This window comes from Enhydra lutris, unplaced genomic scaffold, assembly GCF_002288905.1.
Source record: "Enhydra lutris kenyoni isolate GAN:26980312 unplaced genomic scaffold, ASM228890v2 scaffoldscaffold12, whole genome shotgun sequence".
Classification (NCBI taxonomy): domain Eukaryota; kingdom Metazoa; phylum Chordata; class Mammalia; order Carnivora; family Mustelidae; genus Enhydra; species Enhydra lutris.
Genome location: NW_019154096.1, coordinates 40153209 through 40174946, shown reverse-complemented (window position 1 = coordinate 40174946; position 21738 = coordinate 40153209). Strand labels below are relative to the sequence as shown.

General features: G+C 46.0%; 1 protein-coding gene across 1 annotated transcript in view; it reads left to right on the top strand.

Annotated features, from left to right (window-relative positions):
- Positions 1–21738, top strand: part of LOC111145189 (V-set and transmembrane domain containing 4) — a 93812-nt gene that overhangs the window by 6093 nt on the left and 65981 nt on the right. The window contains exon 2 of the mRNA XM_022499909.1: positions 1705–2103. Coding sequence (XP_022355617.1) covers positions 1705–2103 — 399 coding nt within the window. The remainder of the gene's footprint in view (positions 1–1704; positions 2104–21738) is intronic.

Here is a 21738-nt window from a genome sequence, read left to right as displayed (position 1 = left end):
CTCATTCTTTTCCACAAGGACAGTCCAGCCCAGCACCAACCTTTTTCTTGTGAGTTTAGAACCGTCTATTTTTCAAGGTAACGAGAGATTATCAGGATGTGGGAAAACTGAATGATGGCCCCCAACGAGGTCTGTGTCCTAACTCCTGGAACCTGTGAATGTTACCTTACGTGGCAAGAGGTACTTAATGGAGGTGATTAAGGATGGACCTTGGAGTGTGCTGGAGTGTCCTGGTGGGCCTGGCTTCTGACAGCTGGGAAAGAAAATGAGAGGAAGTGGACCCTTCCGTCCTATCTCTGAACATATGCAGTTTATGAACACAACAGCGGAAGCCATTTAGGAGGATGAGATTATTGCCTGGACTTCTTCCGTGAAGAATATTTTTCTCGGGAGCCTTTCCAACCCCGACAGACACAGGGCCTCACCTTGTTGACTCATGGCCTCTTCCCAGTGGAAGGTTCCGGTCTTTCCTGATCACTTTTTCATCCTTCCTCCTTGCTCACCTGCAGCGTTGGCCAGAGTTCAAAGCTTTTGCTGACCCTCACATCAGGACCCAAGCCCCTTCATGTGATCAGAGGTGACATTTGGGGCTGAGAGCCATGGCTCGAGGTGACCCCAGGGCCCCCTGCTGGTGTGGTGGGGCAGGCAGGGGTTGGGCAGCTGGCAGTGCAGAGGGAGGATGGGGGACCCGGGGTAAAGACGCACTGGCCGTCAGGTTCTGTTCGGAAACAGCCTCTGGGTTCCACCTGCCAGCTGACGGCTCCAGCGGTGAGCTCCAAGGCAGGACGGCCACATGGCTCAGTCCCTGTTGTCACCATGTAGTGAGTCTTCCAGCGGGGAGGCCTCTGTGTGAGGTCTGCTGGTCTGGCTGCTTTGGGTGGGTGTTGGGGTGGCTCCCTCCAAGATCAGCTTGGGGGGCAGAAGGGTAATTCAGGAGGGGCAGACCTTAGAGTGGATCTAAAGCAAAAAACAAAGGACAGGAAGGAGTAGACCAGGTCTGGAATTTTGGAGCATCTCCTGAGTTGCTGAGGGGGTACTCTCCCTCCTCCCTGTTCCTGGGTTCCTTCATTCTTTATTGCACTGTAGCTCTGAGACCGTGGACCCTAAGTCTACAAAAGACTTAGAGTAAGACACTGAGAAACCTCTGCTGTTCCAGCTCTTTGGTTCTAGTTCAATGTCTGCCTGACCAGCACTGATGCTCTGCCTTGGTTACAGTGGAAATCACTGAGACAGGGCAAGGGACTTTGAAGGGCAGCTCCTGGACCCACAACATTGCTGTCTCAGGCAGGCGATGAAACTGATCAAAAGTGGACCCTGGGAGGCAGGCTGGTGGATGGGATGTGCGCTGGAGATGTTTAAGGGATTCCAAAAACCCAAATCTTTATGTGAAATTTCCCAAGTGTTGAATGTCACCAACTAATTGAAGAACATTTTCAACTATGTCTGGGCCAAGTGGTCAGGGGCTTTTCATGTGGATGGGACTGTACCATGGATGAGGATGTGGGAGCCCACAGAAACCCCCTGTCCCTGCCATGCTCCAGAAGGGCTCCTCCTGTCCACCACAAAGGCACAGAGTGAGCGTGGAGGGGATCAGGGTGGCCTGCCCCTCTGGCCATGCAGATGGCTTCTGGAGAAAAGACAGACAGTGTGTCCTTCCGGAGAAAGGTGGTGGCCATGCTCATCATCTTCCTTTTTTCTCTGCAGAGGTGTGTGGGGCCCTCAATGTCACCGTGTCCCCGGGGCCTGTGGTTGACTACCTGGAGGGGGAAAATGCCACTCTTCTCTGCCATGTCTCCCAGAAGAGACGGAAGGACAGCTTGCTGGCCGTGCGCTGGTTCTTCGCACGCCCCAATGCCCAGGAAGCCTTGATGGTTAAGATGACCAAACTCCGGGTGGTGCAGTACTACGGGAATTACAGCCGCAGCGCCTTCCGGCAGAGGCTGTGCCTCCTGGAGGAGAGGCGCGGGGCACTCTACACACTCTCTGTTTTGACCCTCCGGCCAGCAGATCAAGGGCATTACGTCTGCAAAGTCCAGGAAATCAGCAAGCACAGGAATAAGTGGACCGCCTGGTCCAACGGTTCCTCAGCGACGGAAATGAGAGGTAAGGGCCTCTCTGCTCTTTGGGGAGACAAGGGGGGCACAGATCAGTGGTCCTTCCTCTAATTGGCGAGATAGGGGCCCCCAGATGGCTCTGCTGGGCTAGAATGCATCTTCATGGTTTCTGTGGGCCACAGCCACGTGAGCTAGGCTTGGGGATGAGGACAGATCTTTCCTTGGACACTGGGGCTAGCAAGTGCCTGGCCCCATCCTGCCCAACATGGCCCTGGGCAAAACCTTTATGTCTAAAAGATTGGACTGGCTGTGTGTGTGCTTTGCCTCCAGCTCAGATCCATGCGGCCTTGGTTGCTTAGGCTGGAGTGGGGGAGGCCTGCGTCGGGAAATCCTGATGTCAGTTTCCAGGCCTCGGAGCAGGGTATGCTGGTGGCTCTGATCTGTTTCCCAGAGGAACTGGTCCAAGCCCCTGGCAACATCTCACTGAGAAATTCATCTAAAAGTGGGCAAAGGACCAGAAGTAGCCCACTCTTCCTGAAGAAAGATAGGAGGTATCGGCTGTGTTCTGGAACATCTTAGCTACCAAGCCCCACATTCGAAGGTTATCATTTTTTTATCACAAATGTTCTACTGTTTCAGTAAGACTAGTTATGGTGTGCTAAATATTACATTTTTGATTGCTTTGAACTTGAATTTGGTCTGGTACAAGATTAAGAGGATCACAAAGTAAAGCTGATGGTCTCAAATGTGAGAAAGAATCTAATTTTATTATATACATGTAATATAATAGTAAAGGCATTAGTGATGTGGCTTTGATAAGCTTTTTTTTTTTTTGAAAGGATAAAACTCAGTTGTGAAGGGTTTTTTTTTTTTTAATGGAAGAAGAAGGAGTATTTTTAATATCCTGTATGAATAAGGGACGTGTTAAAGCAGATAATTTATGTAGAGAGTGGTTAGTACAACTTTATTTGCCTTTGGAGTTTCCTCATTATCATGTTCTTAAGCAGGGAATGATGTATTATCTGAAATGTGTATTTTTTTTTCCCTAAGCAAATTCATTCAAGAAAACAAATGACTATTAGTATAAATATATCTTTTGGCACAGAAAACAGAAAAATGCATCAGATGACCAAGGGCCAAGGAGGGAATTCACTCTGAATATCACTTGGCTCTGAAACACAAGATCTTATACGTGTCCTTTTTATGTTTATGTCACAGTATATTCTGGAATTGTACACTATATCTCTTGATAGTAAGGACTCTGTGCCAATTAGAATAGATGAAAAGTTCCTTGCCTTCAAGTGCCGTCATCTTCACTTTTCACATTTAATGTGAATCTACTTTCATGGAGTGAAGGTGGGTTCCTTCTAGAACATTTACTTAGGTACTTGCTCCCCAAACCTGAGGTGGTTCATAAGGTTTCACTCGAAATACAGACCCTTGTCCTCCTTCTCCCCCTTCCCCCTAATCCCCTTCCTCCCTCCCTCCTTCCTGTTTCCACTCTCTGAACCTCTTTTTTCTTCTTCCTCTCCTTTTCTTTCCATCTCCTAGACCTCCCATTTCTGATTCTTCCTTCCCCTCCTCCTTCCCCTTCCCTTCACTTCCTCTTTCCCTTGTCTCTCTGTCGGTCTCATGCTCATCCTCCACAGGCCCTGGAAGTGGTTCTAATCTCACAGCAGAGCTGGGCCTCCCCGGCTGCCTCTGCCCTAACTCAGAGCCTCCTGTTCCTCGCACTGTCTCAGCCTCTGGGAAGGGCTGTGGTTTTTCAATGGGACGATCAGAAACCTTAGAAAGTGATGACCATACCTTCTGGAGCATTCCATGTAGGCTTCAAGGGGACTACACCAGGAAGGTTAAGAAAAGATGACTCTACATAAATGACCTGAAAGCAGACTGGCTTGTTTAGGTTGGAACATGTCTGTCCCAGGCTGGGGGCAGAGTGCGGAAGCTTGGCTCACTGTCCTTCTCCGTAAGGCCCAAGGCGGGGAAGAGGCCCCTGGCTCCAACCTCCCAGGGCACCATTTCCCCAGGCCCTTTTCCTTGCTTATTTCCATGAGCCTTATTTTCCTAAATCTTCACCTCATATTAATAATTGTTATACGGAAAATCAGAACAAAAACAAACACAATGAAAAGTCCTGTGGGCAAATACTTTTGGGCTATAACACTGAATAGCAATTCTCACAAGTGTTTTTGGAGTGAGCGCCTTTCCTCCTCTGGGCTCCAGAGTCCCTCTGTTCTAAGGAATGCACTTTGCTCTCCTTCCTGAAGGTTTCTCAAGCCATTCACAGGAGCAGGGCAATTTTCTCGGGAATACTTTATTTTATTTTTTTAAAGGATTTTATTTATTTATTTGACAGAGAGAGAGATCACAAGTAGGCAGAGGCAGGCAGAGGTGGGGGGGAAGCAGGCTCCCCGCTGAGCAGAGAACCCGATACGGTGCTCAATCCCCCGACCTTGAGATCATGACCTGAGCCGAAAGCAGAGGCTTAATCCGCTGAGCCACCCAAGCACCCCTCAGGAATGCTTTTAACACTACTCCTGTCCCCTGCCCTTGACCATGGACTGTCACACTCCCTTTCTTGCATTGTTTTTAATGTGAGATAAAATTGCTGGTCTTCCACTGTAAAGTCCCAGGAAGAATGGTTGACACGCCGTGTCTTCTCATCTCACCGTTGCCAAAGGAGGTTGGCTGGTGAATGAATGAACGCCCTTTGATAGCACTTCTTGCTACCAATACATGAGGGAAGCAAGACTTGGTCGATAACGAAACCTTCTCTGGCAGAAGTCATCTCTTTTTCCTTGGCCTATTCCAATTGTACATCTCATTCGAGGCGCTTGTCTATCCTTCCTCTTTCCTCAGGACTTCTTTGTGCATGCTAGCCCACCGAGATTACATCCTAACACCCTCAGGGGCACTGCTGTCCCCAGAGGTAATCACTGTCCGTGGTGTGGTCTGCCTCCATCAAGTCCCTCTTCTGTGGGCATTAGTGCCTGCCCCCACACATATATTCCAGTAACACCACACTTCATGCCTTATAAGTATTGCCGATGATGTTATTTATGCTCTTTTTTGTAAGTGATATTACATAGTCAGATGACACCGAACTGTGTGCCATCATCCCTCTAGTGATGAAGTCTCAGAAACGTCCAATTTTTCATTAACATAACAAGTGCTTCAGTGAACATCCTTCTACACACTTTCAAGTGTGTCTTTTGAATTCCTGGAAAGAGAATTGCTAGGCCTAAGGCCATGCATATTTAAATTTTTGACAATGTCCATATGCTCTCCAAAAAGATTTTACAAATTTATACTCTGACCATCATTGCATGATAGGGTCTATTTCCTTGAAGCCTCATTATCGATGGATATTATTAATCTTTTTCATTATTTATCCTGGTGATGGGAAAAAGAATATTTCATTGTTGTTTTAATTTCGATTATTATATTCAATACAATTTAATTTTAATTATTGTATTCAATTATTAATGAGGTTGAACATCTCATCATATGTTTATTGACTGTTTAAAAAAATTTCTTCTGTTGGGGCTCCTGGTGCCACAGCCAGTCAAGTGTCTGACTCTTGGTTTTGTCTCAGGTTGTGGGGTTGAGCCCTTTGTTTCTCTCAGGTTGTGGGCTCTGCGCTCAGCATGGAGTCTGCTTGGGATTCTCTTTCTCCCTCTCTCTGTGTCCCTTCCACTCGTGCTCTCTCTCACTCTCTCTGTTTCTCTCTTTAAAAATAAATACATAAACCTTTAAAAGAAAGTTTTCTGTCAATTGCCTGTCCCTAACCTTTGCCTATTTTTCAGTTGCTTGCTGTCTTTTTCATACATATATATATTTTTCTGATCATTAATTCTTTAGCTGTTATGTATGGTACAAAATTTTCTTCCTTTTTGTTACTTATCTTTACACTTTGTTTATTTTTTTTAACCACATGGATATTTTACATTTTCAAGATATTTATTTTGTCAAATTTGCCAGGTTTCTTTTTCCCTTTATGATATTCCTGTTTTCAGTTGTATTTTTTTACTGAGATATAATTTATTCAATAAATTGCACATGGTACCTTGATTTCATATATTATCTGGGAGGGTATTTCCCACCCACGCTTACAAAAGTATTTTCTGTATTTTTCTTTAATATATTTAAAGGATTAAAAGAAAGTTTTACTCCTTTATCTCTTGAGAATCCATTTTTTTGCAAGATTTTATTTATTTGACAGAGAGACAGTGAGAGAGGGATCACAAGCAGGGAGAATGTGAGAGGGAGAAGCAGGCTTCCCACTGAGCAGGGAGCCTGATGCAGAGCTCGATCCCGGGACCCTGAGATCATGAGCTGAGTGGAAGGCACATGCTCAATGAATGAGCCACCCAGGCACCCCTGAAATCCATTTTCGTATAAGGTGTGAATAATTAACTAACTTTTTGTTTCCAAATGGCTGTCTTTTTGTCCCTACATTATCTATTGAACAGATAAAATTTCCCTGTTTTGAAATGCTACGATGTCATGAGCAAAATTCCTACATTTAAATGCAAACTCCATACTCACAGATAAAGCACTATTTTAATTATTAGAGGATAGGGCAAGTCTCATTATTTTTTAAATAAATGTTTTGCCTAGTCTCATTTAGTTTTTCTTTCAGCTGATCTTACATAGTTTTGTAGAAATTATGTTGGGGTTTGATTTTATTGGAATTTAATTGACTTTATAAATTACTTTGGCATGGTCTTTATGATTTTTTCTTTTTCCTTTTTTTTTTTTTAAGAAAAGGAGAGAGAGAGAGAGAGAGAGGCCAAAGGGGAGGGGGAAAGAGAATCTTAATCAGGTTCCACTCCCAGTGTAGAGCCCAGTGTGGGGCTTAAGACCCGAGATCATGACCTAAGCCAAAATCAGAAGTCGGATGGTGAACCTACTTAGCTACTCAGATGCCCAATGTCTTTATGATTTTAAATATTCCTATCCACAGAACTAGTAGATTCCTTCATGCATGCAGGGTGGTTTTTTTTTTTTTTTTTTAAGTCTTTCAGTAAAAGATATCTTAACATGAGTCTGGAATATTTTTAGTATGTTTATTTCTAGGTATTGCACACTTGTAAATGGGATCTATCCCTTCTCCTTACATGCATACACACACACACACATACACACACACACACACACACACACACACACCTCTTTTAAATTGGTTATTACTGATGTATAGAAAAGTTGGCTTGCATTTGGCAACATAGTGACTTATTTTATTTGAATATAGGCTTTTTCAGTTGCTTCTCAAGAATGTCTGCAAATTGATATGTCACTGTTTTAGCTAACCTTATTGCATTGACCAGGACTTTGGGGGAAGTGAGTCATCTACCTGTACTCTTTTTGTTAACAGCGCTAGGAGTTTTAATTTTACCATTTGGGCTTTTATCTTGACCATATTTTCCCATATAGCTCACATGGCCACTGTTAGGGACGGTCAGTTCTCTACTGAAAAACCAGCTTTGAGGTATCTGTGACTTTTTCATGATCCCCGCTAGTAAACCTATCAGAAAAGCAATTGGGATTGACCTGCCAATGGCTCTTAGTAATCTACCATTTCCTTTTTAAATTTCTTAAAACACTTTAAAAAATCCATTCTAAAGAAATGAGCTATCGAGCCATGAAGACATGGAGGGACCTGAAATGCTTTCTGTGCAGTGAATGAAGCCAGTCTGAAAAGCTGCGTACTGTGTGATTCCAACCATATGTCGTTCTGGAAAAGGCAAAACTATGGAGACAGTACAAAGATCCGTGGTTGCCAGAGGTTTGGGGGAGGGAGGGATGAACAGATGGAACACAGAGAACTTTTGCAGCAATGAAAACATTCTGTATGATACGATAATGGTGGACACGTGTCATTATTAATTTGTCTAAACCTGTAGAACGTACCACACCAAGAGTGAACACTAAAGTAAATGATGTACTCTGGGTCATTATGACGTCATTGTAGTTTCATCTGTTGTACCGAATGCATCCCTCTGGTGGGGTGTTCACAGTGGGGGAGGCTGTGCGTATGTAGGGGCTGGAGGTATGGGAGATCTCTGTATCCTCCCCTCAATCTTGCTCTGAACCTAAAACTGCTCTAAAAAAATTAGTCTTTTTTTTTTTCTTAAGATTTTATTCATTTATTTGACAGAGAGAGATCGCAAGTAGGCAGAGTGGCAGGCAGAGGCAGAGAGAGGGGGAAGCAGGCCCCCCACCGAGCAGAGAGCCTGACGCGGGGCTTAATCCCAGGACTCCGGGATCACGACCTGAGCGGAAGGCAGGGGCCCAACCCACTGAGCCACCCAGGCGCCCCTAAAAAAATTAGTCTTAATAATAATAATAATAAAAAAATCCATCCTAGAAACTTGTCAGAGATAGCCTAAAGTTTTGAAAACCAACTTTCCTACTCTCTTTTTTTTTTTTTTTTTTTTTTTTAGCCAAGGTGTTACTGACTTTAGGATTCTCTGACCCTCCCAGGTAGAAACAGACACAGGCCAAGGGTGATGTGGATAACCTTTACTGCAAGCTCAGGCCTGGGCATGAGGGAGACAGCCTTAGTGAAAGGGATACCAGACTCCTCCCCGAGCAAGGGCTGGGCAAGTGTTTGAAGGAGTTGAGGCAGGAAAGGAGTGACGTCATGTATATATGTCACACGTAAAGGTAGGGAAATACAGGGACTTGCGTGCGTAGGTGCAGGTGACAACATTTTATTTGCATGTCAAGTCTCTATCCCTGGCCATGATTTTTAGCATTATAACAAGAGGACAAAGTCGAAAGGTCATGGCTGGGGTCCACTGTGGCTCTGATTGGTCTGGTCTGGTGTTTGTAGGAGCAAACTTGTTGTAAGTTGCAACCTGGACGTTGTTTCAAGTTTGTGGCTTCTGGCTTCCCGATTCAATGCAGCACCTTCAAGGTAGGTCAGAGAAAGAGATTATCGGAGGAGGCTGAGGTTTTCTGCAAGTTTCTGGTCTGTAAAAGTCGTGCCTCAGAGAAGAGATGAACAAACCAGCAGGTGGATATTCAAAGAGCTTTTCGTTTTTTTTTTTTGTTTGTTTTGTTTTTTCTGTTTTTTTTTTTAAAGATTTTATTTATTTATTTGACAGACAGAGATCACAAGTAGGCAGAGAGGCAGGCAGAGAGAGAGTGGAGGAAGCAGGCTCCCCACTGAGCAGAGAGCCCGATGCGGGGCTCGATCCCAGGACCCTGAGATCATGACCTGAGCTGAAGGCAGAGGATTTAACCACTGAGCCACCCAGGCGCCCCGAGCTTTTCATTTTGAAACACCTCAGTTGTAAGGAGATTAGGGCCTAGGGCAACTTCATCCCATCATATGCTTTTCTAGGCAGGTGCCTCAGAATTCCTGTCTCAAAGCCTCTAGCGTTCTCCAGGACATCAGACTTTTCTTTAGTTGGAGTTCTTTCTGACCTGGGAGTGATCACCACATACAAAAGGTCACATGTTGCTGTCCTCTGAGGAGGAAAGGGATGAAAATATGGCTAGTGGGCCTACCAGTTGGGAAGGTCATTACTGGGAAAGCTCACTTGCCAGCTTGTTGAATACGTAAAACTCCTGGATATCATGGTGACACCACAACTAAATTTTCATGAATGCTGATTGAAGTCTAGCGTCTTTAAATTGTTTATATGTGTTATAGTGGAGTCAAGGGTGTGATCCTACATCAGTCTTTATCACTTATGCTTTGATCTAATTTGCTGAAGGGGAGGAGGGATGCACTTACAAGAGGTGTTCAGGGAATTGTACATAAACCACAACCTGTCACATCCCTGCTGTGTCCCTGACATGGTGGCTCCTTACAAAGTCCGGCTCGCTATCCATGTGCTTATAAAATGCTTTATAAATGTCATGCCAAGTAATAAAAGGAACAAAAAGCCCAAGACCAAACCAAACCAGCGCATCCCAATACCTGCGGTATTGTTTACTTTGCTCTCTATTTTTTTGAGTTTCCCCCAATTTGGGGTGAGTCCTTGAGCATGTGTATGAAAAAAAAAAATAAATAGCAAGTTATTGGGAAAAAATCTGCACTAACATAAGGATTTGTTATGGCAATTTCCCCCGGAGACATCGCTGAAAATGTGTGGCTAAGAAATATAAGTTGTATGAATTTGAGGCAAAGCATGACTTGCCATTTTATGTTTTAACTGTGCATGTCAGTAAAACGTGACGGAGAAGTGCGGATTTTGAAGAATAGGGAATTGACAAATCGGGGCTTATCTACAAATCATGTCTGTGTGAGATCGTGGGAGGGAGGGCTTCTGACTGTAGGGTTGGGTGCTGAGTGGCACAAAATGAAATGATAAATAATGAAAACTGAAAATGTGTGACCCTCTAGAGGACCAAGGAGCCATGCTCAGTTTATTTCGGAGAAGTTGTCCTATCAGATGAACCTGACGGTGTTGATTTTATTACACGGAGGTAGAAGGAAAGGTAAGGAATGTTATGGACGAAGACCTGCGGGCAGAGAAAACGGATCAAAAAGTCCTAAGTGACACAGGGAACTGGAACCCTTTGGAGAAGCCAATATCTGGAAATCAGGAGGGCCAATGTTAGGTCTGATTTCATTTAATTGTTTAATCAACGACATTGAAAAAGGCGCACACGGCACCCTAATGAACTTCACAGAAATTGCAAAATTGGGAAATGTTTTTCATGTCAGCAAGGAGTAAAAACATAATAAAAACGAATCCGGAGAGGTCAGAAATACAGGCGGGAAATAACAGCACGCAGGGAAAGCACAGCCCAGGCACGGTGGGATGGTCCACGAGAAGCCGAGAGGCTGTCTCTGCGATAGGACCTTGGTGACAGGGGCCGCGAATGAGCCCCGTGTCTGCAGGGCCACGCTGCAGGGCTGACACCGCCGTGATTTCCGTCCATGTGCAGACTGGCTCGGTGTCCCCGCAAAGGAAGGCGGCTGTGTTGTGTGCGCTGCGCTGGTGAGACTAATGGGGACTCCAACAGTCCGTTTGGGGAACCTCATTTCCAGAAAGATTGACTCAAACTAGAGAAGAGGGACGAGTGTGATGAGGACATGAGCGGCGGCCTCCAGAGATGCGATCCGTTCAGCGGAAGAAGCTTTGCTGGGCTCAGTGAAAACACTGCCTCGGGGAATCACGCGTGGGCTGCGGTGCTCAGCGGCGCTGGGTGGGCTCCTTTATCCCTTCACTCAGTGGGCATTTTATTGAGTCCCTGCCCTGCTGGAAACTTGGGACATATGGGTATATCTGGGTAGATCTGTCTGTAGGGGTGGCTGATACACAAACAGGATGTTAGAGGGTAACGTATGTGCAATGAACACGGTATGCACGGGGCATTCATTCAACACACGGGAGCGCCCCCAAGGATGGGGGAGAAGACAGGGCCGTTTCTGCAGCGGTAAATGGGAGGAGGCAGCATCTCAGCGTGTGGGCCTGCTATCACTGTGGGTCTGGAGTCTGAGCTGGGGCGAGGCGGCCGTGGATAACTGGGGAAGTCAGGCAGGGCTGAAGGTGGAAGGGCTTGTCCTGAATATTAAGGAATTTACACTTGATTTTGTAGGCTGTTCTTCTCAATCTCCTCTAAATGATAAGAATCACCGGGGCTACTGGTAACAATCCCAAGATTCCCAAGCATCTGCCCTCCGGGGATTCCAGTCTACTAGGCCTGGGATGGGATTTGAATATTTAACATGAAGTTTAGGTGATTCGATCATCAGGCAGTTTGGGGGAATCTCTGCTTTAGCCCTTGGAAAACCCCAGAAAGTATTAGAACCTTCTGACAGATCCCTGTGTTGGCTGGTCAGGGCATGGATTTGGGGAACCAGACTAGAGGATGAGGAGGCAGCCTTTTGTAGCTGCCCAGGCTTGGAATGATAGAGGACGACATTTGACAGGAGGAATGGAGGGACGTGGAGAGGACAGATGGGAAGTCTTTAGTAATCGACTGGGTGTGGGCAAGAAAGAGAGCTTGGGGATGGCACACAGAGGTCTATCTCAGTAGTATGAGCAGGGTGGTGCCCACAGCTGGTCCATAGGAGGCATTTAGGTTTGAGAATAAGATGGCTGGAGGCCACCCTGTCAGGTAAGTACACAGGCGTGAGGAGCTGAAGTCCCTATCTGATCCAGCTAGTGAGAACTGATTTCTGAGTCAGACAGCTGAAACCATGGGGGGTGGGGAAGAGGGAGAATGTCTAAAGGCAGGGGTAGGGATGGAGCCAATATTTGGGGCAACAGAAGGAGCTAGTTTGGGTTGGTGTTGATTCAAACACCTCCAGACTAGCCCATCTGGCTGTCTAGACAAAGCAGAATATTCTTAGTAGAAGGTAGCACTGGAGAGAGAAAGTACAGCAGCTTTCTGCCCCGAGCCCCAGAAGGTCAGTCTGTGGGACATTCAGAGAAGCACAGTGTCTAGGTGAGGACCAGCTGCAGTCACCTCGATCCCCAGGGGCCCCGTGAGCCTTGTGTCTTCTGCTCCAATGACAGTCATGTGTAGGTAACATCTTCTTGCTCATTCATCATGAGCAGGTGAGATGCAGATATGGGCCTCAGTGCGGGTGAGACACAATGAAGTGAAGAACAAGGTAAGGTCCTGCCCGACCCCAGGGATAGCAGGGAGGTGGAGTCCTGAGTGCCTTGTACCCAGCACTGTGATTTAAAAACGTTGCAGTTGGCCAAACAACTGATCAGATGGAAACAACAGATCAGAATGGAAATGAAAGAGTATGAGTAGAAGTTTGGGGTACTACCCGATGGGGAGATGAAGCTGCCCAGTGAGGTCTTAAGGGACAGCAAATTTAATTCCCCAGACCTCATAAAAAGTTATCCTTGATGGCTTTTCAGCCCAGTCCTGCCACCCACAGACTCAGAGGCAGACTGATACTCTGAACCAAAATGAATCTGCCTACTTTCAGATGGAGATGTCTTCATTAACAGTGAAAACGCTAATAATAGAAGCAATTTGCAAAGGCTGTCTCCTGCAATTTAATCAGTATCTCAGTCTGACCCCAAATAACATATTTTAATAAGCCAAATGGCTATTTGACTCAAGATTATATAAATAAGCTTTAAATATACGGAGTGAACAAAGCAAATGGAAAATTCTGTTACCCTAAAAGTATTAGGGGGCAAAGATGAAATTACAATTTCTTATTTGACTAGTTAACCCCAAAATGTTAGAGGGAATTTAATAATTGGATCTGAAAGTACTACCACAGGGAACCCGTATTTCAAGTTTCAGGGGAAGAAATTAAATAATTCCTTTTTCACTGGAGACACGGAGCAGATAATTAAGAGTGAGATTTACTAAACATTTAGTGCTACTGCTTAATTAAGCAAGCACATATCAAGATGTTGAAAGTGTCAACAGGTCCAGATCCTCAAAGGGGACAAATTGACAACAGGAATGTAATTTAAACTACGCTTGAAACAATTCTTCAGTGTGCCTACCCTCACTCCGACTGCCATGGTCTTGGAAGAATTTAAGAGACTGAAATCAAACTGAACACACACATAGTAAGCTCCGGGTTATGAGCCCCTTATCGCTGTGTCTACCTTAAAGAGAGGGATGGGTGGGGAGGTCTAATCCCCTTCTCTGGGCCCCAGCCTCGCCATCTCGAGGAGGAACATGTAGATAAGAGCATGGATCTGAGAGATGTTATGGAGATAGCTAAGAAAAAGTGTGAACAGGCCATAGACAAGGGTGACACTGGCATGGGAGTAAAGGAGAGACAAGGATATATTCTCAGGGGAAATGAGGAGGTCACTTGGAGGTTGTAGGATTCTACTGCACCACAGGGTGAGGGGAGCCAGGACAGCTGTGGTCCATGCCATGTCAAGAGACAAAACAGGCTGAGCAAAGGTAGACAAGAGGGAAGAGGAGTATGCAGACGACTTGCTAGAGCTGGCTGCATGTCTGTGGTTGGTGAGGGCCAGACGGCGGGGGGGGGGGGGGGGGGGGGGGGCGAGGGGTCGTGGTAAGAGCCGAGGTTGACATGGTGGACCTAGCTAGGGATAACTTCGATTCCGGGGACCCTGCCAGATTCTTCTGAAATGCATCTTCATACCTGACACAGGGCATGGTACATAGAAGGGCTAAGTGATTGTATTTTGGCGGGGGGTGGGGGTGGGGGGAGGGTGGGGAAGAAAGAAAGAATGAGTGACCCAGGCTCTTTGGTTAAAATGCCATTTTAACGAACGGCAACAAGGAGTGGAAGGTGGAAGGAAGGTGGTAGACCTGGCCTTGTATCTGGAGCACCAATTCCCAAGCCCTACATTTCAGCGTTTCCTAATGGCTTTTGGGGTCATACACTGGGCCTTTGTATTCCGTAGCAGATTCCATCTCCCAAGGCGACCTTCTTTTCCAACTGCCTTGTCATAATGGGAAGTCTATTTAATCCGGGTCTTCGTTTGTTGGCTTGTTTGCTCTTTTGCTTTCCGTTGTGTTTTAGAATTTGTCTTACAGTGGACGCGAAAGAAAAGTGTGGCTTGAAATAGACGTAACCGGAACTTTTCTGTTTCTCATCAGCTGCTCCCTGTAGGTCACTCCGAGGTCTTACTCGCATGCATGGCTTTGTCGGAGCCCCAAGAGAGACTGCCTTTGGCCTGAATCTTGGAGACACAAGGGGGAAATGAAGCAATAGGCGAACTTCCGAAGGTCAGAGACAGAGAAAGTCTCTGTGTGTCCCTGGGGCTGCCCCTGCCTTCCCTGAAACGCTGATCCAGTTATAAATCGTGGCGACACAGCTACATTTTTAACAGTTTTTTTCCTTGGGAAACCGTCCCTCGTTGAATAAGAAGGGACCGTGAACTGAGTGTATGCATTTTTGAATTTGCAGCAAAATTTGCTGAATTTGAATTCGCCGCCTCTTTATTTTCTTTAAGGATCTTTCTTTCTTTTTTTTTTTTTAGATTTTATTTATTTATTTGACAGAGATCACAAGTAGGCAGAAAGGCAGGCAGAGAGAGAGGGGAGGGGTAAGCTGGCTCCCTGCTGAGCAGAGAGCCCAATGCGGGGGCTCGATCCCAGGACCCTGGGATCATGACCTGAGCCAAAGGCAGAGGCTTTAACCTATTGAGCCACCCAGGTGCTCCTAAGGATCTTTCTTTGTGTGTATTTCATATCACCAACCTCTTCTGGTCTCCTCTGATTTTCCGTCTTATTGATCTGTGCAAGATGCTGCTTAAGGAGACTGAGGCAAGGCAGTGTCTGCTGTGTGGATTCCTGCAGCCCTTGGGTGCCAGTCAGCGAGATCTACATGCCAGGGACCAGGGTTTTCAGTGGCTGTCCCTCTCCTTTCAGTTTCAGTGAGCTTAAGAATTGCCTTCTGCTTAAGATCTTGGGTCTTTCTGCCTCCATTCTGTAATGAACTAAGAACTTAGAGGCCATAGGATTAATCACAGCAGACACGCAGTACGTAACTCCTGGGTCCAAACTTTGCAGAGAAGTCAGGCTTAATGGCCCGGTGTACTGGTGCATTCCCACTGCTTTGGGGGCAGGGCTTCCAGACGAAGGGAGGTGACTAGGTAGGATGGGTCACTCCCTGGCCTCTCTTCCTAGCCTTCCAGAATGTAACAGTGTCATCATCCCAGGACCAAGTTCCTTTCGGGAGGTCTTGACCCACTGATACCAGTGCTCATGCTCATTCCATTCATTTGTTCGTTCAAAGTAACCGTGACTTACAGTGGGCCCAGAAGGATTCTGAGAAGTGAGGAAGACAGGTACAGTCCAGCAGTCACCTTCCCATCAGCTGGGGGTGGTGGGTAACAAGATGAAGGCGTGGGGCACAGTGATGCTTTCTAAGGCAACACGGTGTGCAGGGAGGGAGAGCATGAACTACCAGGTCACCGTTGGAGCACGGTGTCCCTCGCTCACATTCTCTCCAGTTTCCAAGTTTGAGTCAGCCATTTGGGGAGACACATCAGTCGTTACAGATGGTCTGTTCTTTAGAAAGTAACTTCCTTGAAAACTGTGTTCTTTTGTCCTAAGACATGCCATTTAAAGGGGCCTGTTTGGAGTTTTTTGTAAACAACACTCATGTGATAGGCTTACTCCTTAGGCTTTGCTGTTACTTTTCTTTTTCCTAGATGAAAGGGAGAGAGGCATTATTTGAGTTTCGAGCTCCAGACCCTGCCCTGGACTGGATGAGCGATGGAGGCCCCGGGTCTGGCTCCTGGTGACTTGAATCCCCTCTCCCACGTCTCCTTGGACTCTGTGCTCACCTCTCTACTCAGAGCGTGCGAGGCAGGGCTTCTCTAAGCGGAATCCCGAGACCTCGAGCCTCAGACTTTCCTGAATGACGTGCTCCCCAGTTGTGCACATTCCTAAGCCTGCCCCAAATTTCTCATCAGAAGATCAGGGGTGATGCCTGGGAATGTTCATTTTAGCAAGAGTCCCAGTGAATTCCCCTACACACCAAAGTTTTAGAAATCTTGGTCTTTGGGCACTAAATAAAGGTAACATTCTCTATGATTAAAATCTGTGTATGTAATCTGAGAGGATACTTAAGCCCAGCCTGAAGAACAGTGGGACTACAAAGGCGAAGGTATGTCTCTTGAACTCAGGCTGGCCTGTGCCGTATCCCTGCAGCCTTCTCAGACCTCTGGCTGAGCCAGGGACTCTTCTACACTCCTCTCCATCAATATCTGCATTCCAGAAGGCCTTCCTTATCAGAAACGTGCTGTGCACCTTCCTTTGGCTATAACCCATGGTTCCAATTTAAGCTGCTTTAATTGTAGGATCTTTTGTTAAAGGAACTGGGGACACAGGGAGAGCAGATGAGAAAGAGTTTTGGAAGAAAAGGAGCCTTTCCAAGGCCCCTAAAAATTGTCAGCCACCTGTTCTATGGATGATGGGGTCAGCGCAGGTCCAGAGAAGGGTGTCAGTATGATCTGTGAAAAGAAGACCAGGAGGGGAATGGGAGCCCCTCAGTCGGGAGGGCATTGTCTCAGGGGCTCAGGGACACAGTCTGCTACAGCCTGTGAAACCGTCCTCCACAGGGGAGTTGGCAGGACATTCTGTCCAAGTTAGCAATCAAGGCTCTCAGTTTTCACACTTCTTTGAGTGATGGTTTCCCCACGGGTCTCATCGCAGGGGGCTTGACTAAGATTCTTTCTTTCCAACCTGCTTTTTCCAGACAGGAGGCTGATAGGATCAGTTTGTCGGGGTGCCTCTGGGCTGCATTCTTCCAGACTGTTTGATCCGGCGGCCACTTCCAGCCAGTTCTTCCTGGAGTGGCCAAGATAAGGTGGATCTCACAACTTGCTCCTTTTGAGATTCATCTGATTTCTGCTGTCTTGGCTAGAGGCCCCCAGACAGTCTGCAGCTCCGTCATCCTGGCCGGCACTTCACAGGGAGGTCACACAGGCTCTGCCCACTGGGCACTGGGGTCCCTAGAAATTATAAAGCAGTCAGTAGGTCAGTGGATGACCTAGCTTTGAGTGCTCTTGTTTTCTCTACTGTGAGCCCAAACCGATCGAAAAATGAGCCCAAGTCAGACAGAGATAAAAATGCCCACTTTATTCTGGATAAAGCTATCCTAAGAAAAGTAGTCTGGTGCTAAGGTCTAATTGGACTTCCTTTTGCTTTCCTGATCAGTTGCACTGCTCCTCGGGAGCCTCTCCCAGGCCCAGCAGGGTGGCCCGGGGCTCCCCACTTCATGACTGGAGGTGGTCCTTGCAGGTAGGATGAAAGAGGAGCATGCAGCTGAGTGGCCACAGACAGAGCTCCCAGGGAAGCAGGGTTGGCATCACTCCCAGCAGCCGGGGTAATGAGACCTTCCCGAGGGGGTGCACACTGCCCATCCCCTCGTCAGCTGTTCGCTGAGAGCACAGTCTCAGAACGTGTACAAGACGGAGACTGCCTTCAGCAGGGGCTTGACCGCATTCCTCCACCCAGAGAGGGGCTGTGTATCAGAAGCTCGCCTGGATCAGGGACTCCTCCCCAGCCCCCTTGCCTGGGGGAGTAGGAGGGTGAGTGGATGTAGGAGGAGAGAGAGGGCCAGGCAGGGATACTCAAGTAACATGCTCCGTTCTGGGAAGGGACAGAAGTGCTATTCCTCCTCCAGACCTCAGAATCCCAGCACAGAGGATGAGCCCCCCCACCCCCCCATTCCCTTTCATGACCCTATAAGACAACCCATTGGTTAAAAGGCTGATTGAATGCATGTGAATTCCTAATCTTGGAGGGATTGCGCTGGGAACTCCCCCAATCTTAGGTAGCTATCAGGATGTGTGAGGACGTTCAGCTCCCCTGAGCTGATTGATACTTAGAAAAAGCCAGCACTTTGGGTATGAAACCGTGCTTGGTGCCTTCTTCCCAGTTGTCTGGGAGTCTAGCCGGGATCACCAGGTGAGGCAAATGCAGTTGAAAGTGATAGATTTATGGAATCTTGCTTAAAAGGCTGCAGCCTTCTGATGGCTTAAGTCATCCGAAGCCATTACAAATGTTGGATGATCAAGAAACTGCCGTTTTATTTCTAAAAGTCTTTGATCAGGGTGAATAACCTGTGGTTGGAAAATTTGCCACTCCTTCCTTGGTGAAGCAGAATGTTTCCTTGAAGCATTTTATCCTCCTCCGTATCTACCCTGCTGTGGCCTCTTCCACTCAGTGTCTCCAGGCTCGCTTCTCTAAATCTGTGCCCGCTCTCTGCAGCCGTGCCTTGAAGGAGGTGCACTGCTCAAGTCGCAGACCCAATTCTTGTCCACTGCAAAGCCCTTCACCCACCCATCCTGCACTGTGTTTCCTTACAGTGTCTGGGCTCAGACACAAGGTTTGACAATGTATCAAATTCACTTTGAGATAGCAGGGGATTAGCAGCTGAAACAAGATCATTATGGCAAAACCTTGGACAAATTTCTGAAGCTCTGAAGGAGTCTATGGAACAGATAAAGTTATGACCCGTGTTGTTAATCATATGCAAACAGATTTGCTGCATTTTCCCATAAAACAGTTGCACTGCAGGGAAATGAGGAACATGCATTAATTCATTGCTTAGAGCCCTGTTAGTTTAGAATCCCAGTTTGTTGGCTTTTTCAGTGCAGGTCTCTGTAAATTGGTTAGGCAGACCTTGTTATCTTGTATCCTAAGTAAGGCAAAGCTATTGTTATTGACTACAGCAAGGACCCATAATTTCTGTGGAAAAAAAAGAAAAAGAAAAAGAAAAATGAAGAAAAAGTTGTCCGAAGATGCCTGCCTTTGCTAGGACAGTAGCAGCCCTTTTGAGCTGTAGGCATTTAGCGACAAGGACAAGGAACCTTTTCTTGGGGACCATTTGGACGACTGAAGATTCACACAGTGAAACAAAGGACTAACAACAAAGGATGGTGCTGGAAGCAGGTGCAGGAATTAGAGCTGGGAAAAAAACAGACAAAAATCCCTTTTCTAATGGAGCTAACACTGTTGGGATAAAAATGGCTCACTCTGTCTTGGGCCCTGTTCTAAGCACTTCACATATTATTAACGCGTTTGACTCACATGTCTTTTAGGAGCAGGCATTTTTCATCCCTATTTGTGAAACTAAGGTGCTGGGAAATCAAGCAACTTGCCCAAGGTTACACAACCAGTAAATGGCAACTTGTTTTGTTTTGGTTTTTTGTTTGTTTTTTAACCCGAGGTTTATTAGTGCATCTCAAACTTTAAAGTTCATATGATTGATCCAGGGTATCTGTTTTTTTTTGTTTGTTTGTTTGTTTGTTTTTAAAGATTTTATTTATTTATTTGACAGAGAGAAATCACAAGTAAGCAGAGAGGCAGGCAGAGAGAGAGGAGGAAGCAGGCTCCCTGCTGAGCAGAAAGCCCGATGTGGGGCTCGAACCCAGGACCTGGGATCATGACCTGAGCTGAAGGCAGCGGCTTAACCCACTGAGCCACCCAGGCGCCCCCAGGGTATCTGGTTTAAAAGCAGATTCTGGTCCAGTAGGTCGGGCTTGGGGACCCTGGGATTTGGCACTTCTGACAAGTCCCCAAGTGACACTGCACTGCTTGGCTGTGGGTCACATTTGGAGTGGCGAGGCTCTGGATGATTATGGGCATGCTGGATCTCCTGAAAACTCAGGTCATTGGAGATAATCTCTCTTTCCTTTCTCCTTCCTTTTGTCTCTTTATGGTTCTCCTAGCCTCTGCTCAATTTGTTGAAGTGATGAAAGCCCTTTCAAGCTAATTCAGAAGAAAGGCAGGGATAGATTTAAGGATATGGAGCTCATAAAATGCAAGGATAGCAGCCACATTACATCAGCCTTCTTGGGGCCTAGAGCTCCAGCAAGATCAAGCCCTCAGCCCCACTGAGTCCTCTCACTTCGTGTCCCCTTGCGGGTTCTGCCCCTGCTCCGTTCCACTTGCCTGTGTTTCCAACATGGCTGCCACCCAGAAGTCCACAGGCTCCTTCAACCCCAGGGCCCACAACAACCATTATATACTATGTTTCTTAGTTTAAATTCTTGAAGGAAGAATCTGATTGATTGCACTGGCAGTCAGCTGTGGATGGGGAAATTAAGCAGGATGATGATGGGCAAATTATGTGACTTATTGAATATTATATACAAGACCAAGAATTCATTCCTGGAGGGCCAGACTGCTTACTTTGTGGACTCAGAAAGAAATGGATTATCCATTTATTTACTAGGCGCTAACTAGCTGCCAGGCAGTCTACCAAGTGATGGGGATATAGAGATAGAAGATACATTTTAAGGAATTTAGGTTCTAATGGGAGAGTTCTTCAGTAGTGGCAGACTGGCTTATAGCAGATCAAAGTCTGCCTTCTGAGAGCAATTAGAAAGTAGAAAAAAAGAAATGTAGATTTCAGTTGTACCAATTACACACTTATTTATCATAAATACATTTGTATTGCACAAATATATATATTTCAGCTATCCTAATTTGTCTCTGAAGGACTATCTAAATAGAGCATAGGGAAGAGTAGTTGGTGACCCCAATTGTTGGAGACACTTAACTCTTTGAGAAATTCCGTCATACTTAAGCAGTTAAGAGAAGCTATGCAGAAAGTGTCAGTCAGGATGCCTGAGAGGCAAGCAGAACTTTTGGCAGTTTTAACAATTGGAAGGGCCCTGGTTGATACTCTAGGCTTCTCACTGAGGATCCCTTAAGTAAGGGCAAGCCAGAGATAGTCTAGACTATATAAAACTGAAACCCAGACTCTAGGCAGTTAAAATCCTGATTGGATTAGATGTTCTCTCTAATTTTACCAATTACCAGGAAAATTTTTAAAAAGTGTTTAAGATTTTATTTTTAAGTAAAAAATGTCTAAGATCTTATTTTTAAGTAAGCTTTACACCCAATGTGGGGCTTGAACTCACAACCCTGAGATCAAGAGTTGCACACTCTACCCTCTGAGCCTGCCAGAGACCCCGGAAGATAAAATCTTGCTTAGTTTTCTAAAGTTTTCTATATAAAATGTCTGGCATTCAACTAAAAGAGAGTGCTAAGATACAGCAAGGGACATGATCAAAAGCAAAGGTAGATAACGGAAGCAGGTCTACGGGTGATGCAGATATGAAAGTTATCAGGCACATGCATTAAAGTAATGTGATTAATATGGTTGCAAAATTAGGTGACAAGCTGGAGAAATTTGTCGGGAGCTGGGATTTATAAACATGAATAAATTAATTAAATATAAAAATGAATTAATAGATGATTTTATCACATGGGAAGACTGGCGATCTGCAAG